This window comes from Hemiscyllium ocellatum, chromosome 24 (genome assembly GCF_020745735.1).
Source record: "Hemiscyllium ocellatum isolate sHemOce1 chromosome 24, sHemOce1.pat.X.cur, whole genome shotgun sequence".
Classification (NCBI taxonomy): domain Eukaryota; kingdom Metazoa; phylum Chordata; class Chondrichthyes; order Orectolobiformes; family Hemiscylliidae; genus Hemiscyllium; species Hemiscyllium ocellatum.
In genome coordinates, this window is record NC_083424.1 from 15,358,636 (window position 1) to 15,377,445 (window position 18,810).

The 18,810-nt window shown below is 41.4% G+C and overlaps 1 protein-coding gene across 1 annotated transcript in view; it reads left to right on the forward strand.

The window, feature by feature from the left end:
• Nucleotides 1-18,382, forward strand: part of ankrd13a (ankyrin repeat domain 13A) — a 54,519-nt gene extending 36,137 nt beyond the window's left edge. The window contains exons 13-15 of the mRNA XM_060843507.1: nucleotides 662-822; nucleotides 4,118-4,185; nucleotides 17,093-18,382. Of these exons, the coding sequence (XP_060699490.1) occupies nucleotides 662-822; nucleotides 4,118-4,185; nucleotides 17,093-17,282 (419 nt within the window). The 3' untranslated portion in view covers nucleotides 17,283-18,382. The remainder of the gene's footprint in view (nucleotides 1-661; nucleotides 823-4,117; nucleotides 4,186-17,092) is intronic.
• The last annotated feature ends 428 nt before the right edge of the window (nucleotides 18,383-18,810 follow it).

The window sequence follows — 18,810 nt, forward strand, 5'->3', positions numbered from 1 at the left end:
AAGACTAAGAATTCCATATTTTTTCAAAAGATTTGCACTGAAATATTGATTATATTGAGGGAAGTGATCGTTGTTAATTATAGCGCTACAGTCTCTGATTCTTAGCATATAACTGTAGAGTGGAACATGTTCTGTTTCAAGGGACTCTGACTGACTGCCTTCAAGTCCCAGATCAGTTGTAGCAAAATAAGAGCACCTGCTACTGCACCAATGTGATAATGTTTTCAGACACCAGTTGCAATGTCTTGCCCATAAGCAATTGGGAGTTGGTACTATACTGGATGCAGTGGACCAAATCAATTAGAAATTAAATGAGACTAATGAAAAAACATTAAAAAGGGAGAAAGTTAGTTTTGTACAAATATAACCAATTTAACCATACAACTCAGCAAGTTTAAAAAACATCTCCAGGAAGTGTATCTTCATTATCAGTAAATGGGCCAATAATCTGCAGTTTCACAAAACTAATAGTCAAGTAATGAGCACTTATTACTGTTGTTGACCCTGCCTGTATTAGTGAGATTTTTGTTGAAAAAGCACTATCCTTGCTAGTTTATTAAGTGCTATGTATGGTTCTTATGTAGTGTTTACCTGAAATAATTAACATGCCAATTTGCAGCAAATGGAATTAATATGTATTTGTTTTTACTCTTTCTCTCAGACTCTAAATTTAAAGTGGATCAATCTGTTTTCAACATACCAGAAAATTACCACATCCGTGGAATGGGCAAGAATATGGTACTTGGCGTCGAGGATGAGAACGATCAGTTGATCCAGTTTGCGATTCAGCAGAGTTTACTCGATTCTCACTCTGGCAGTGAAGTGAGTGCTTATTTAAAAGGAAATTGTGCCTTGGCATGTAATGAGATTCTGCTTTTCTTTCCTCTCTCTCAATTCATTCTAGCCCATCTGTTTATTTTCTTTTTTTTAAATACATCACTTCTGGGATGTGGGCTCCACTAGCTGGGCCAATAGTTATTGCTTATCCCTAGTTACCTTTTGAGAAGGGGTGAGCTGATTTCTTGAACTACTGCAGTTGACTGAGTGTAGATATATCTACAATGTTATTAGGGATGGAGTTCCGGTATTGTGACCTAGCCACAATGAAGGACCAACAAATATGTCTCTACGTGAGGATGGTGAATGGCTTGGAGCGAAAATTAACGATGGTGGTGTTCCTATGTGTCTGATGCACTATCCTTTTTAGATGGCAGTAGTTGTGGGTTCCAAAGGTGTCGCCTATGGTGAATTTTTGTAGATGGTATACACTGCTGCCACTGGGTTGATGGTGAAAGAAATGAATGACACCATATCCATAATCAATCAAGTGGGCTGTTTTGTCTTGGCTACGTCAAGCCTTTTGAGTGTTATTGGAGCTGCACTCACTCAATCAAGTGGGGAGTATTCTATCATTCTCCTGGCTTGTCCCTAATAGATGGTGGACAGGCTTTGTGGAGTCAGCATAGGAGTTATTTGCTACAGGATTCTCTGACCTGCTCTTGCAGGCAGAGTACTTGTAAGGTTTTTCCAATCAAGTTTCTAGTCAATGGTAACCTTCAGCATGTTCACAGTAGAGGATTCAGCATTGAATGTCAAAGGGTGATGGTCAGATTCTGTGACTCCAGGGATGATCATTGCCTGGCACTGTGCACAAATGTTATGCTGTTTGTCAGCCCAAACTTGGATAGTATTTAGATCTTTCTATATTTATTTAGAGTTATAGTTACTGGATTAGATTCCATGCATTAGTAACAGCAGCCAGTCAAGTATCAGCTCTTTTTTTTGTATTTGAAGCTAGTCAGTTTTGTAACTCTGCAATCTATCAGAGGTTTGACTTCAACTAATGTCCACAGTGATTTCCAGTAACTATCATGGAGAACAATTAGAAGTTAGAAACTGGATTTTTATTTTTTCTAGAAACAGGAAAATGAGTCCAAATGTTGCTTGAGATGAGTAAAGTTGAGGCATCAAACCTGACCTAGATCCATTGAGTTTTCACTGATTAAGTGATCAGTACCCTGCAGTTTCACTTACCATGCAGGGGTCTTGTGCCCCCCCCCCCCCTAAAAAGCCCTCACCTGAGTCAGTGTGTACCAGTTTTAGCATTTGAGCATTTCATCTAAGGTAAATAGAAAGAATAATTTTAACTTGGTCAAATTAGTGAGAATAGAGAGACAAATTGGTGCTGGTTTAACCATGCCTCAGGCAAGGAGAGAGGTTGAGAAGGACTTGTCTTTGTGTGAACCTTAACTAGTTTGGGAATTGAATCCACTCTGCTTCATCACTTTGCAAACCAACTGTCCAAACTGAGCTAACTGATAGCAGGTGATCAGCAAGTACAATGGATTCTATAACAGTATGATACAGCCACCTGACAGGAGGTAAAACCAACAATGTTATTTCATTATCTAAGAAGTTGAGCAATTATGCAGTTCTCTTATAGCATGGTTTCACTGCTTGGACTTGATAACTCATGGAATATCAAACTTCCAGTGTACTTTTAATGGTGGCATAGTCTAGTTTGACCTACACAACAGTTTAAAATACCTTATTCTAAAAGGGTCTATATCAATTTTGAAAATTCCAAGTCTGCTATATTTATTTGCTGCCTTTCAGTTTTTTTAAAGGTATCTAAACTGCTTTAAAAGTTCCTGTGCTGTCTTTAAAATGTGTTCACATTTAGAGAAATACAACAGCCAGTTTTCCCACAGTCAAGTCCAGTAAATGGCAAACAATTGAATTAAGAGAAACTGTTGTAGTGGTTTTAAAAAAGTTGGCCCATGCAAGCAATATCATCCCACTTTTCATTTCAGTATTGTCAAGACACCATTGGAATCCACCTGAATAAATAGAAAAGGATCAGTTTAACACATGATCTAAAATACTATATTGATTCCATAGGTTCCTGTCTTAAGCTAACCCTTCAATACAAAATTTCAATATAATTTCCCCATAAATGTGCTTTATGATCATTGTAAAACTTAGCAGAAAAGTTCAAACTTATTTTTTAAAAGTTAACAGTTGAAAGAGTGACAATGATTTTATGCCTTAAGGCTTTTACACTAACAAAAGGCCAACAGAATGCATTACTGGCTAAACACTTTTGGAGGCAACTTGGACTGAAATCACAAACAGAACATTTCCATTTTTCTTTTAGTATCACTAAAAACTCACTTTTATTCAAGTTACGTACTATTAAATAACTATCTTCACAATTGTCTACCACAATGAGCTCTTTTCACTTGATGCATGTTGGGCAAATCTTCCAGCCTTGTTCTAACATCTTGCACAAACCTCTATCACCATTCTGAATCGCAGATTTGCTGCGTGTAGTTGCTCTCCTTCTAGATCCTGGAAGGCTAAGGTTGTTTGACAGTTTTTGTGGATATTTTAAAGAACTTTGACTTCCCACCAATTTCACCTTTCTGATCTGAAGAGGACTTCTCATCCGTATTCCGGCATGAGGAACCACTTTTGATTTATCCACTGTTATTACGGAGGCTACTGCCTTGTCTTCAAATGTAAATGTTTTCCAACCAGTTCCTATTAAAGCAGTGTAGGCTCTCTTTAACCTCTTTCAATCAAACCACCCAGGATTACAGTGGGGCAGACTTCAGAACAGGTCACAGTTCCTTCATTTTCCCTTAACTGTAAGATGCAGTCCCAACACCTAATTGTAACATTAGATTAGATTACTTACAGTGTGGAAACAGGACCTTCGGCCCAACAAATCCACACCGACCCGCCGAAGCGCAACCCACCCATACCCCTACATTTACCCCTTACCTAACACTACAGGCAATTTAGCATGGCCAATTCACCTGACTTGCACATCTTTGGACTGTGGGAGGAAACCGGAGCACCCGGAGGAAACCCATGCAGACACGGGGAGAACGTGCAAACTCCACACAGTCAGTCGCCTGAGTCGGGAATTGAACCCGGGTCTCAGGCGCTGTGAGGCAGCAGTGCTAACCACTGTGCACCGTGCCGCCCACATATGGAAAGTCTTTCTTCTATTCTCCAGTACTTGAAATCTTGACAATTTTCTCTAGATTAATGTGAATAACTTTGTATTTGGAAGCAATTCAAATTGGCACTTTGTGCTGTTGTGTTTTAGGATGTGTGGGAGATGCCATCCAGTGGGACTTTACAATTGGAGCAGAACTTGAACCAAGATGATGAAAGGTAAAGGAATATTTCTTTGAATTTTCTTTAGGAAAATGTATTTTTCCCCCCTCCACTCTTGGTAGCTACTGAAATCTGTGAAGAGCAGAAAGTGAGCAGAAAGATTTTTCTTTTTTTTCTCCCCCTCCCAGCGGAGATGTATCTGGAGAAAATTGAAAAAATTGGTGGAGATGGGAGAGTGAAGTCTGGCACCAGGCCTGGGCCAAGTATATCAATATCCCAGAACACTGAGATTCTATTTTTTTAAACTAACCATTTTAATCACAAACAGCTGTGGTTTCTTACCTCTATTCTTGAGCAAAGAAGGAATCCGATTTACAGGATTTCCTTGGTGCTATTTGAAAGTCTCGTTCTGATTATCTGCGGTGTCAAATTTTCTCTAATGCTCTTTCAACACCTTGTGGTGATTTCACTGTGTCACAGTGCCATATAAATGCAGCTTATGGTAACCAGGTAGAAAACCATTTACTTTTACAATGGAATAGTAACTTTTTTGTTTTTGCTTCTTTCTTCTCATGTTTTCCATCCCAGACTTGGAAATACTCGAATAGATTGGATCTACCTGTAACTGTAGAGCTCGAATTTGGTAATAGGCACACAAAATCAATATTGTAGTTGGGAGGTTGGGTAACTTTTGAGGGTGGTGATGTTTTTCATAATCCCCTTTATGTTAAATCAATTCATTTGCATTGCTTGATGTTTCAACAGATGTGGGTTTAAGGTCAAAAACAGAGCTAATTATGTCAGGAAAGGTGAGTACAGGCTAGGTAATAAATGAAAACGTGCTTTAGAGGCACTTAAAAAAAAAAAAGTGCCTAAAAATGATGTTAGGAACATGGGATATAGGAGCAGTGGTAGGCCATTCACCACTCTCTTGAGTCTACTCTGCCATTTATTAAAATCATGGCTGATATGTGGTCTAGCTCCATGTGCCAGTCTTGGGCCCAAATCCCTTAATATCCTTCCTTAGTATAAATTTGTCTTTCAGGTTTAAATTTAACAATTGAATTAGCATCAATCACTGTTGTTATGACAGAGGGTAAATTCTCCTGCTTAATTTGCACCAGCAACACAGAAAAGATTTATCCCATGCAGTAATCTGTGAAAATTTGAGACCAAGAACTATTTAAAGTAAAAATTAACAACTTAATTGTTCTATGTTATACTTTAAGAAATAAACTAACAACTATTTACAACTCCTTCCTCTAAATTATCTTTTATCTTCCCTTTTATAATACTAGTCTGAGAAAACCCCCTGACTAAGGTTTACCAAAATTTCAATTTTTCAAAATCAGCCAGATGTCAAATCTTCTCTTCCTCTGTCTTCTTTTCTTCTTCTTAGGATTTCTGTTTCACAGGTCACTGATCGATCAAGGAACCTATAAGAGAGCTATTTTCAGACAGTTTCTACATACTAGTGCCATGGCAATTCTCCTCCCAACTGTTCAATTTTCCCCGGTCGTCTACCCCCAATGTATAGGATTGTGTCATTGGCTTTTAAGATCATCAATATACTAAATTCAAACTTGATTGGAATTTGGTATTTTTCAGGGTATAAGTTAAACTGATTCGCCTAATTTGAATCTGATTTTATCTCCAGACAACCAGCTACCCTAGTAGCTGAACCACATGTTACATAGCATCAAGTGTTCTGAATAAGGTGCAATCAGGTAGTTCTGCTAGCTTTTACACTCAAAAGTACAGTACACCCACATCTTCTTAACATTGTTTTGAGGAAGAGTTCCAATCTTCCATTACTGTTTGCATATAGAAGTGCTTTCTAACATCTCGCCTGAATGACCTGCTCTAATTCTTAGACTATGCACCCTGGTTCTGGAATCTTCAACCAGTGGAAATAGTTTATCTACCCTGCGTTTTCCTATTAGTATCCTGAAGACCTCTATGAGATCCCTGTTAACCTTTCTAAATTCTGGAGAATAAAGACCTGATTTGTTTAATCTCTGTTCATTACCTAACCCCTGAAGTCCAGGTATCATTCTTGTAAATCTGGGTTGAACTCCGTCTATGGCTAAAACATCCTTCCAAAGGTGTGGTGCCCAGATATGCTAACAGTACTCTTAAGTGAGGTGGCACTAGGGTTTTGTATAACCGCAGCATAATATCTGCAACCCTATACTCCAACCTTTAAATATGAAAAGACAGTATTCCATTAGCCACCTTAACACTCTGTTCTTCATTTGTTTGTGGCATTTTAGAGCTATCCCAAATCCACTGTATTTAACTAATGCCCTGATCTATCCTTTTTATTTTTGGTACAAAATAGATAACCTTGCTTATATTAAAATCCATCTGCCACAGTTTTGCCTGTTCACTGAATAAATCAATATCCTGAGGAATTTTATGCTGTTGTCAATTCTGTCTACAAAGCTGCCAATTTTGTGTTGTCAGCAAGTTTGGATATTTGTTTTTTATGCCTTTATCCAAGTAGTTAATGAATATTGTGAATACTTGAGGCCTGAAAACGCATCCCTGCAGGACACCACTAGTCATGTTCTGTCAGTTGATGTACTTACCAATTATTCCAACTCTCTTGCCCGCCTCTCAATAGATTTTTCTAATCACGTCAGTAATTTGCTTCCAATATCATGGGTTCCACCTTGGCAAACAGCCTTTTGTATGGAACTGTAGCAAAAGCTTACTGGAAGTCCATATGAACAACATCCATTGACTTATATTTGTCCACCACCTTTGTCACCTCTTCAAAAACTTAGCTTGTCAGGCATGATATCCCCTAATGAATCCATGCTGATTGTCCCTGCGTAACTGAAATTTTTCAAGGTGATCAGTTACCTTATCCATGACATTCTTTCATTTTGGCAAATGCAATCCACAATCAGCCATTTTGATAGAGCAGATAATCTGTTCCATCTGTCAAGTGTGTCAGTAACCAAAGGACATAGATTTAAAAGTATTAAGCAAAAAAAATCTAAGGAGGAAATGAGAATTTTGTTTCATTCAAGAAGTTGTCAGCCTCAAGGATGAAAATCCACCTGAAGGGGGTCGGCCTATTTTTCATAGACTAGATTAGAACAGAGCATTATTCCTGATGAGGGGCTTTTGCCCGAGGCATCGATTTTCCTGCTCCTCAGATGCTGCCTGACCTGCTGTGCTTTTCCAGCACCACTCTAATCTAGACTCTGGTTTCCAGCATCTGCAGTCCTTGTTTTTACCTATATTCCATAGATCCATTTGAAATGGAGGAAGAGGAAGTTGAAGTTAAAGGATTATGGTCATGTGGAGGTGCAGGACCAAGTGTTACTGTTGTTCTGAAGTTCCAATGCAGGCATGATAGGGCCAAATGATCTCCTTGCATGCCCTACATTTCTATGATACAAAGGGAAAGGTACATAAAGTTGTCAACAGAGATTGCCTGAGATCAAAATGCCATCTCATTTTCATTGCCTTTCGCCATTGGGTTTGTTTTAAAAGAGAAATGGGGATTTGGGAACTTCAGCAAACCTCAACTGGCCCCTCGGCTGAAGGATGAAATCAGTTAAGAGTTTCTACATTTGGGGCAGTGGTTTGTTCCTGAAGTATTTCTGTGAATACAACAACACTCTTCTAATGACTAAATCATGTTGCAAATGACAATAGTCAAGGTTAAAGAATGGATGAATCCTGTTCATACTTGGCATAGAAATGATGTGCTTTATAGGATAATCACTGGAATGCAATCGAGATAGAGAATGCTGATAAGAAGTTAAAAATCAAACATCACCAGGTTATAGTCCAACAGGTTTAATTGGAAGCACACTAGTGCCCACTCCTTCATCAGGTGGTTGTGGAGGACACAATTGTAAGGCACAGACTTTATAGCAAAAACTTAGTGTGATGTAAGTGAAATTATAGATTGAAAAATACCTTGATTGTCTGTTGAGTCTTTCATCTGTTCGAATACCATGATAGTTTCACTTCTTTCATATGTAAATCACAAAACATTTTTTAAAATGTTGCATTCTCAGGTTAACTGTAACAATTGGTGTTAGCTAGACAATATGTTGAAGGTGTTAGACCCCTGTGTTCTCTGTCAATGCCATGATGTTTAGATTGATTCAAATCTAAAAATTGAGATAAAAATTTTACATGAATTCATGCAGTTTTTGAGCAAAGTACAATGTAACTCTGCAAGTACAAATTCACCCCACAAAACATATGTATATGTGTGCATGTGGGTCTGTGTGTCTGGGTTGGGGGTTAAGAGTGTGAGGGAGTGCATATGTGTGTGTATGTGAATGTAGAGTGTCTTAAGTCTGTGAGGGGTTGCAGGTGTGAGTCTGGGGTGGGAGATTGTGAGAGAGAGTGCATATCTGTGAGTGTAAGTCTCGGTGGTGGGGGGAGGGGGGGGTGTATGTGTGGTGCAATGGTGGTCACCTGTAGTGTGACATGAACCTAAGGTCCCTATTGAGGCCCACCCTATGGGTAAAGAACTTGGCTATCAGCCTCTGCTCGACCACTTTTCGCTGCTGCCTGTCCCGAAGTCTGCCTTGGAGGATGGTCACCCAAAGGTCCGAGGTTGAATGGCCAGGACATTCAACGTCAGACCTTCGGGTGACCATCCTCCAAGGTGGACTTCGGGACAGGCAGCAGCGAAAAGTGGTCGAGCAGAGGCTGATAGCCAAGTTCTATACCCATAGGGAGAGCCTCAACCCGGACCTTGGGTTCATGTCACGCAACAGGTGATCACCATTGCACTAAACACACACTCACAGACACTCCTCTGCACACACTGACACACGCCACACATGCACACAGACCCACATGTACACATATACATATGTTTTGTGGGGTGAATTTGTACTTGCAGAGTTACATTGTACTTTGCTCAAAAACTACATGAATTCATGTAAAACTGTTATCTCACTTTTTAGATTTGAATCAATCTAAACATTATAGCATAGACCGAAAACACAGGGGGCTAACACCAATTGTTACAGTTAATCTGAGAATGCAACATTTTAAAAAAGATTTTGTCATTTACACATGAAAGAAGTGAAACTATCATGGTATTCGAATAGATGAAAGACTCAGACAATCAAGGTATTTTTCAATATAATTTCAATTACATCACACTGTAAATTTTTGCTATAAAGTCTGTGCCTTACAATTGTGTCCTCCACAACCACCTGATGAAGGAGCGACGCTCCGAAAGCTAGTGCGCTTCCAATTAAACCTGTTGGACTATAACCTGGTATTGTGATTTTTAACTTTGTACACCCCAGTTCAACACCGGCATCTCCAAATCATGGCTGATAAGGAGGACTGTGTCCTCCCTCACTACTTTCAACACAAAACCTTTGGGGAAAAACCCAGCCGGTCTAGCAGCAAATGTGGAGAGAAAGATAAAGTAAAACATTGAGTTCAGTACCATTATTCGATAAAACTAAGGACTGTGTTTGCTGGAAATCTGAGACAAAAACAGAAATTGCTCAAGAAGCTCAGCAAGTCTGACTGTATCTGATCTCTCCACCCTTCAGGCACTGCCTGTATTCCTGATGAAGGGTTTTTGCCCAAAACGTCGATTTTACTGCTCCTCGAATGCGGCCTGAACTGTGCTTTTCCAGCACCACTAATCCTGTATCCATGAAGCGAGGAACAAAGTTAATAGTTTGGGTCCGGTGACCCTTCTTCAGAACTTGAGTCCTGAAGAAGGGTAACTGGACTATGAACATTATCTACATTTTCTCAGCACAGATGCTGCCAGTCATAGAGTCATAGAGATGTACAGCATGGAAACAGACCCTTCGGTCCAACCAGATCTTAATGCCGACCAGATATCGCAACCCAATCTAGTCCCATCTGCCAGCACCCGGCCCATATCCCTCCAAACCCTTCCTATTCATATACCCATCCAAATGCTGCTTAAATGTTGCAATTGTACCAGCCTCCACCACTTCCTGTGGCAGCTCATTCCATACATGTACCACCCTCTGTGTGAAAAAGTTGTCCCTTAGGTCTCTTTTATATCTTTCCCCTCTCACCCTAAACCTAAATCTAGTTCTGGACTCCCTGACCCCAGGGAAAAGACTTTGTCTATTTATCCTATCCATGCCCCTCATAACTTTGTAAACCTCTGTAATGTCACCCCTCAGCCTCCGACGCTCCAGGGAAAACAGTCCCAGCCTGTTCAGCGTCTCCCCATAGCTCAAATCCTCCATGTACCTACTAGAGAGGGTGCAAATCTTGACCTACTCTTGGGAAATAAGGCAGGGCAGGTGATTGAGGTGTCAGTGGGGGAGCACTTTGGAGCCAGCGACCATAATTCTATTAGATTTAAAATAGTGAAGGAAAAGGATAGACCAGATCTAAAAGTTGAAGTACTAAATTGGAGAAAGGCCAATTTTGATGGTATTAGGCAAGAACTTTCAAAAGCGGGGATGCATGCGGCGTGGTCATTGTGCAGGCGAGTGACGTCACTGGGGACGGAAGTAGATGCGGCGACGGCAACTCTGGGGACATTAGCAATATAAAGATCGGTGCGTCAAACTACCACCGCCCACGCCCTCCACCTCCTCCATGATTTTCGCTTCCTTGGCCCCCAACGCTTTATCTTCACCTTGGACATCCAGTCCCTGTACACCTCCATCCCCCATCACGAAGGCGTCAAAGCCCTCCGCTTCTTCCTTTCCTACTGAACCAACCAGTACCCTTCCACTGACACTCTCCTTCGACTGACTGAACTGGTCCTCATTCTGAACAACTTCTTTTTCCAATCCTCCCACTTCCTCCAAACCAAAGGAGTAGCCATGGGCACCCAAATGGGCCCCAGCTATGCCTACCTCTTCGTTGGATATGTGGAACAGTCCATCTTCTGCAGCTACACTGGCACCACTCCCCACCTTTTCCTCCGCTTCATCGATGACTGTATTGGAACTACCTCGTGCTGCCACGAGGAGGTTGGACAGTTCATCCACTTTACTAACACCTTCACCCCAACCTCAAATTTGTCTGGACCATCTCAGAGTCCTCCCTTCCCTTCCTAGACCTCTTCATTTCTATCTCGGACGACCGACTCAACACGGACATTTACTATAAACCGACTGACTCCCACAGCTACCTAGATTACACCTCCTCCCACCCTGCCCCCTGTAAAAATACCATCCCATATTCCCAACTCCTTCGCCTTCGCCGCATCTGCTCCCAGGAGGACCAATTCCAATATTGAAACAACCCAGATGGCCTCCTTCAAAGACCGCAATTTCCCCCCAGATGTAGTTGACTCTGCTCTCCACTGCATCTCCTCCACTTCCCGCTCCTCTGCCCTTGAACCCCGCCCCTCCAATCACCACCAGGACAGAACCCCACTGGTCCTCACCTACAACCCCACCAACCTCCAGATACATCATATCCTCCTTTGTCATTTCCGCCACCTCCAAACAGACCCCACCACCAGGGATATATTTCCCTCCCCACCCCTATCAGTGTTCCGGAAAGACCACTCCCTCCGCAACTCCCTCGTCAGATCCACACCCCCCACCAACCCAATCTCCACTTCCAGCACCTTCCCCTGCAACTGCGAGAAATGCAAAACTTGCGCCCACACCTCCCCCCTCACTTCCCTCCAAGGTCCCAAGGGATCCTTCCAGATCCGTCAGAAATTCACCTGCACCTCCACACACATCATTTACTGCATCCGCTGTACCCAATGTGGCCTCCTATACATTGGGGAGACAGGCCGCCTACTTGCGGAACGTTTCAGAGAACACCTTTGGGACACCCGTTACAACCAACCCAACCGCCCTGTGACGGAACACTAACTCCCCCTCCCACTCCGCCAAGGACATGCAGGTCTTTGGCCTCCTCCATTGCCAGACCATGGCAACACGACGCCTGGTGGAAGAGCGCCTCATCTTCCGCCTTGGAACCCTCCAACCACAAGGATGAATGCATATTTCTCCACCTTTCTCATTTCCCCTCCCCCCACCTTTTCTCAGTCCCAAGCTCCTTGGATGCTGCCTGACATGCTGCGCTTTTCCAGCAACAAATTTTTAAGCTCTGATCTCCAGCATCTGCAGTCCTCACTTTCTCCTAAAGAAATTGAGGGTTTGGTTAAGAAAAAGAAGGAAGCATGTGTAAAGTATAGACAGGATAGATCGATTTAATCCTTAGAAGTGTATAAAGGCAGTAAGAGTATACTTAAGAAGGAAATCAGGAGGGCAAAAAGGGGACATGAAATAGCTTTGGCAAATAGTTAAGGACAATCCAAAGAGTTTTTACAAATATATTAGGAACAAAAGGATGACTAGGGAGAGAATAGGGCCCATCATTCTGATTTTTTTTTTGCTACTGGACACACAAACGTCTGTCTGTACCTCAGACTAGACAGTCCCCCAACACAATTGATCTCTTGGAAGCAGACGTATCCTTCGTTGCATTAGAGCCAGTCTCAATACCAGAAACTTGGCTATTCGTGCTACATTCCTCTGAGAATCCATCACCCCCTACATTTTCCAAAACCACATACTTGTTTGAAACGGGTATAGCCACAGAAGGCTCCTGCACTAGCTGCCTACCTCCCTTACTTTTTTCCTGAGTTAACCCATCTATGTGAGTGTATCTGACACGTTTTCCCCCCCCCCCCCCACTCCTATAACTGCCATCCATCACATACTGTTGCTGTGCAAATTCCACATTGCTTCTAAATGTCTCTCCAACAGATCCATTCAATCTGATAAGATTCGCAACCAACAGCATTTATTGCAGATATAATCCACAGTAACCCTTAAACTCTCTTTAAGCTCCCACATCTGACAAGAAGCACATATCACTCCACTAAAGACCATTTTTGCTCCTTCACAATCTACAGACTCAGAAAATAACACCATCTTGTTCCCCTACAAAACACTTCCCTAGGTTAAATTAATAGTTATGGCTTATATTTTAAGTTTAATCAAGAGACAAATCTCAAAAACATTATCCAGAAACAGCCCACTCTACTCACTGCTGCAGGCTTTCTGTAGGTCCCACTTAAAAACAATACACTTATCTGCTTCTGTGCTGTGAACTTCGCCCAAACAGTTCCTCCAAGATCAGCTGTGAATTTCACAGTTTGTTAAATGTTCCCAGACGCACTCTGATGTCCAGTGATACACTAATTCATACAGCAAAGGCAGTAACTGTGCAGGTTCACTGCTGTGTCACTTTCTTTCTCTTTCTCTGTCTCTGTCTCTCTCTCTCCTGCACTGACCTCACCATGTGCTTCATTTGTATTTTCTTCTTCCTTTTAAATCTGCTGTTGTTTTGACTTTGTTTCCAAAGTTCCAAAGCAATGCAACAGCATATAAGACAGTAATTGCTGCTCCTGGAATTCGAGGAAATCACCTCCAGCACCTAAAATACCTCAATAAAGGAGCAGCTGTTACAGCCAGAAATGTTTCCTGTCTTCCATCTTTGATTACCCAAAATCCTACTGAGTTTTTCCAGCAATTTGTTTTTTTTTTCCAATATCAACCTTCTTCAGAACTGAAGAGAGGGATAAAAATATAATGGATTTCATGTCATTGAAAAACCTTGATACAAGGTGGGTGGAAAAGATGAAATACCAAAGCTATCATGGCACAAAAAGACAAAGGTCAACAGTACAGAACAAAGCATTGGTCTGAAATAGGTGTTAATAACAAGATAAAGGTCAATGTTAAAAACAATGAGAAACTCAGCAGATCTGGCAGCAACAAAGTTCTGAAAAAGGATCATAATAGACTTGAAACATTAACTTTCCACAAATGCTCCCAAACCAGCTGAGTTTCTCCAGCACTTTCAGCTTTCATTTCAGATTTCCAGAACTGCAATATTTTACTTTGAGGTAGCTTTGCAGACCGAGTCGAACATTAAAGCACTAGAGTAATATTCAGACTCAAAAACAGAAGTTGTCGGAGAAACTCAGCAGGTGTAGCACGATTGTGGAGAGTTAATGTTTCATGTCTAGTGATATCTGTGGAGATCAATGTATGGATTGGCACTTTGAGGGAAGGAACGGAAGAATGAAGGACAGAGTTCATGTTTGAAGAAAGAACATGTTCCATCTTGTGGAACTCAATGAATTTAGAAGGTTGCATAACATTCCTAATTGGAAGATAGGATGCTGCTCCTCCAGCTTGCATTGGTTTTCACTGAAACCTAGCAGATCAAGGACAGAAATTTGAGCACAAGGGCAGGATGATGATTTGAAATGACAAGTGACCAGGTCAGTGCCATGCTAGCAAACTGAACAAACCCTGTCTGTTTTTGATCTCCCCGATGTGGAAGAGACCACCTTGAACAGCCAATAGAGTAAGCTATATTAAATGAAGTACAAGTAAATTGCTAGAAAGGAGTATGTGGGAACTTGGACAGTGAGTAGATAGTGATAAAGGAGCAGCTGCTACCTCCTGTAAATGTATGGGAAGGGGATGAGGTTTGGGGATTGATAGAAATAGAAAACAGTTTCACAGAGATAACAGGGCAAAAGTGAGGACTGCAGATGCTGGAGATCAGAGTCGAGATCAGAGTCAAGATTAGAGTGGTGCTGGAAAAGCACAGCCGGTCAGGCAGCATCCGAGGAGCAGGAAAGTCAACATTTGGGGCAAAAACCCTTCATCAGGAATGGCTTTTGCCCGAAGCGTCGATTTTCCTGTTTCTCGGATGCTGCCTGACCAGCTATGCTTTTCCAGTACTAGTCTAATGTAGACTCAGAGATAAGGGACAAGAAAAGATTTTTTGGGGTGTCACCAGAATGTAGATGCCAGGTGATCCTCTGAATGTGAAAGTTGGTTGGATGGCAAGTGAGGACCTGGAGAATCATACCAGTGGTGTTCCGCAGGGATTTGTTCTGGGACCTCTGTTCTTCCTGATGACATGAAGGTTGATGGAGTTGTGGGTAGTGCAGAGGGCTATTGTAGGTTGCAACAAGACATTTCAGGATGCAGAGCTGGGCTGAGAAGTGGCAGGTGGATTTCAACCTGGAAGAGTGTAAAGTGATTCAATTTGGAAGGTCGAACTTGAATGCAGAATACAGGGTTAAAGGCAGGATTCTTGGCAGCAAGGAGAAAGAAGGATCTTACGTTCCACGTCCACAGATCCCTCAAAGTTGCCATCCAAGTCGTTAGGGTTGTTAAGTAGATGTATGGTGTGTTGGCTTTCATTAGCAGGGGGATTGAGCTTAAGCCCTGGTTAGACCACACTTGGAATATTACAGTCAGTTCTGGTTGCCTCATTATAGGAAGGATGTGGAAGCTATAGAGAGGGTGCAGAAGAGATTTACTAGGATGCTGCCCTGGACTGGAGGGCATGTCTTATGAAGAAAGGTTGAGGAACCAAGGGCTTTTCTCACCGGAGCAAAGGATGCAAAGTGACTTGATAGAGGTGTACAAGATGATGACGGGCAGAAACCTGAGACCTTTTCCCAGGGTGGAGATTATTATCATGAAGTGGCATAATTTTAAAGATAATTGGAGGAAGGTTTTGGGGAGGTGTCAGAGGTAGGTTATTTACACAGATTGGCAGGATATGGCATGCACTGCCAGCGGTGGTAGTAGAGTCAGATACATTAGGGACATTTAAGTCATCTTGGATAGTCACATGGATGATAGTAAAATGGAGAGTATATAGTTTGATCTTCGAGTAGGATAAAAGGTCGGCACAACATCGAGGCCTGAAGAGCCTTTCCTATGCTGTAGCCGTTCTGTGTTCTGTTCTATCCTGGTATTCTGGAATGGAGAAGAAGGAGGTGAGGGTAAAGTTGTGGGGAACGGGTGACACACAATTAATGGCATTGTCATTCACAGTGGAGTGAGGAAAGGAGACAGTTGAGAAAGGAATGTTAGAACAGTCTTTGTAGAAGCTAGCATCAAGGTAGATTTGACACAGACAGAGAAACTCCTTACTGGAACGGGAATATGAGGAAGTATAGTGAAAGTAGCTTTATGACTCAATGGGCTTGTAATGAATATTAGTTGACAGCCTAGCCTCAGAAAGAGCGATAAATGAAGTCCAGGAAAGGAAGTGAAATGTCAAATGGATCAGGTGAAGGTGAAATTGAAAGGTGAAAATTAGAAGCAACTTTTGACTTTGACTTTTTTTTTCCCCAGCTCTGGGTGAGAGGTCTCCAAAGTAAGACCAGAACAATGAATATTTCTTAAACCCCACCAAAAGACCAGCATAACCTAAGGCCCAAGTGGGTATCCTCGCCACACCTTTTAACTTGTGTGCCCACAACTAAATCATAAATTGCTCAATTAGAGAACCGGCACCACCAGATGGAAGAGGGTAGTGATTGATCAGGATTGTTGGGCCTCTTTCCAAGGAGGAAGTGTAGAGCACTCAGACCATCTTGGTGGGCAGTGAGGCTGAAGAGAGATCAAATGTCCATTGTGAACAGAAAACAATAGTTAAACAGAAATAGGGTTACAGAAAAATGACCAAATGTGGTGGGCAGAGAAAAGAATTCAGGTTGGGAACATGAAGTTCAGTGGAGCAGGAACAGACTGAAGTGACATCTATGATGACAGTTGTGTTGGTGGATTTGGAAAGCTGGTAGAAGTACACTGTTTAGTTGAGGGACTGACTTGGGAAGCCATGGAGAGATCTCCAGGAGTTGAGGTTAGCAACAGACCTGGAAATGGGTCTGTTTGGTGGTTGAGTCTTGGATTAGCAGGTAATAGAAAGCAGTATGAGAGTAAGTGTTTATGCCTTTTTAGTAATAGACATTGGTATTCCAAACAGTAACAGTATCACCTTTGTCAGCAGTTTTAATAACTAACCATCTACTTCTCTAATGCAGGGGTACTGCAAGAGAGATTAAGACTTGGAATTGGGATCTTTCTGATTAGTACATTGACTAAGAGGAAAGATGTTGATTTAATTTTTTGTTGAAATTGTCCTATCACCTTTTCTGTGGATTTGACTTTTCTAGAGCAATCAATGAAGGCATTACAACGGGTTCCCATGGATCTCATTCCACGGATGCATACTCTAGTTACAACACTCAATTACAAATTGCCATGGAGCTTTCTGCCAAAGAACTTGAGGAACAGGAGGAAAGACAGAGAGAAGAGGAAGCTATGCTGAAGCGAATATTAGAGCTTTCCCTACAGGAGAAGTGAAGACTGATCTTGGGCCAATTGAAACGGGTTCGCAGCACTTTAATAATCTGTTACAACCATGAGATTAATCTGACTTTTCTTAAAGTATATATTTCCTCCATATTTTTATTATCTGACTGAACATTCAGTACCTTGGCTGGCAGCAGTTCTTTCATCCCAGATCCAGTGTGCAGATGGGAATATAACATTGTTAGCTCAGTGAGAATTAGCCTCTTATGCAAACCTTACAAAGTTTGTCTTAGAAGCCAAAGTATCATTTATTGACTTGGTTCTGAAGCAGAACTGCATTATAGTGAGCCTTCTGTTGTGATGGTCTTGTTGAGCACACCTCCCAGTACTGTATAGGGTATTGTATGATTGCAAACAACCAGCTTGTGCCTGCACCATACTAAACAGCATCAGGCAAGCAAAAGTTAGAATTTTAAACAAAATACATGTATTGCTATTTCCATTCTGTGCACACTGTGCTGATGATACCAATGTCATCCAATGCACCCAGGATGGAAGCAAGCAAAGCTACACTTATTGTCCATCCTTAGTTGCCTCAAAATAGTGATTACAAACTATTTGATCATACAGGTAGGGAGGGGCCTGGCTTCATATCTCATCCTATGCTTAAGCAATTCTTGCATGCTCACAATTTCCACCTGAGTTAGCTAACAATAACTTAATGCTGAGTATCACCTCTAAGACTTTTCATGCCTGCACCTGCAAATATTGAGACTGACTCAAAATGCCAGATGGTTTTGAGACAATGGCGGGGGTTGCGTAGGCATAAATGTTGAGTAATCATTTGAGCTTTGTTTAAAGACTGTAGCAGTAAATGAAACATTTGATCATGCCAGATTGCATAAGTGAATGCCCACACACCTATCTTCCTACATAGTTCTGACAGTAGTATAATGTGAAACTCCTTCTACTCCATTGGGGGAAGAGGTGGAGGAGGAGAGGCAGGCAATAAAACCTATCCTAATCATTTCAGATTTGTAAATTAAAGAGAACTTTTAACTTATACTTTGAAATAAAATGGTACGATAGTTTTCACTTTTCTGAATTATGTAATAATTGCATTAAAAGAAAATTAAACTTGCTTTACTTCAGTGAGTTTCTTTTAGGAATTATTGGCTTTTCTAACTGAAAAACAAGAAATTATTTTGCTAAACCTTTCTTCAAATGGTCCGCCTGGTCAGAAACTCAACTTAATTCAATCTTCTATAATGCTAAGGTAAAGTTCTACATTTACATCAATACTCACTGATTCCAAAAGACAGTCAACCAAAACCCTATTTATTGTTCATTTCTGGTTCCATGTGGATATGGTGGGCAAAACCTTCAACTGCTGCAACACTTTTGCTGTTCATACTCCTACAATAGTTAGGTAGAATATTCCCAATCTCTGAACCAGTGACGTACAGACATTGTAAAACAGAATCAATAAGCAATAAGGTGATAATAAGTACAGATGTTTCTAGTACAGACTCTACATTTCTATAAGAGGGAAAGGCAGGAAAATTAAAGTCGGAGAATG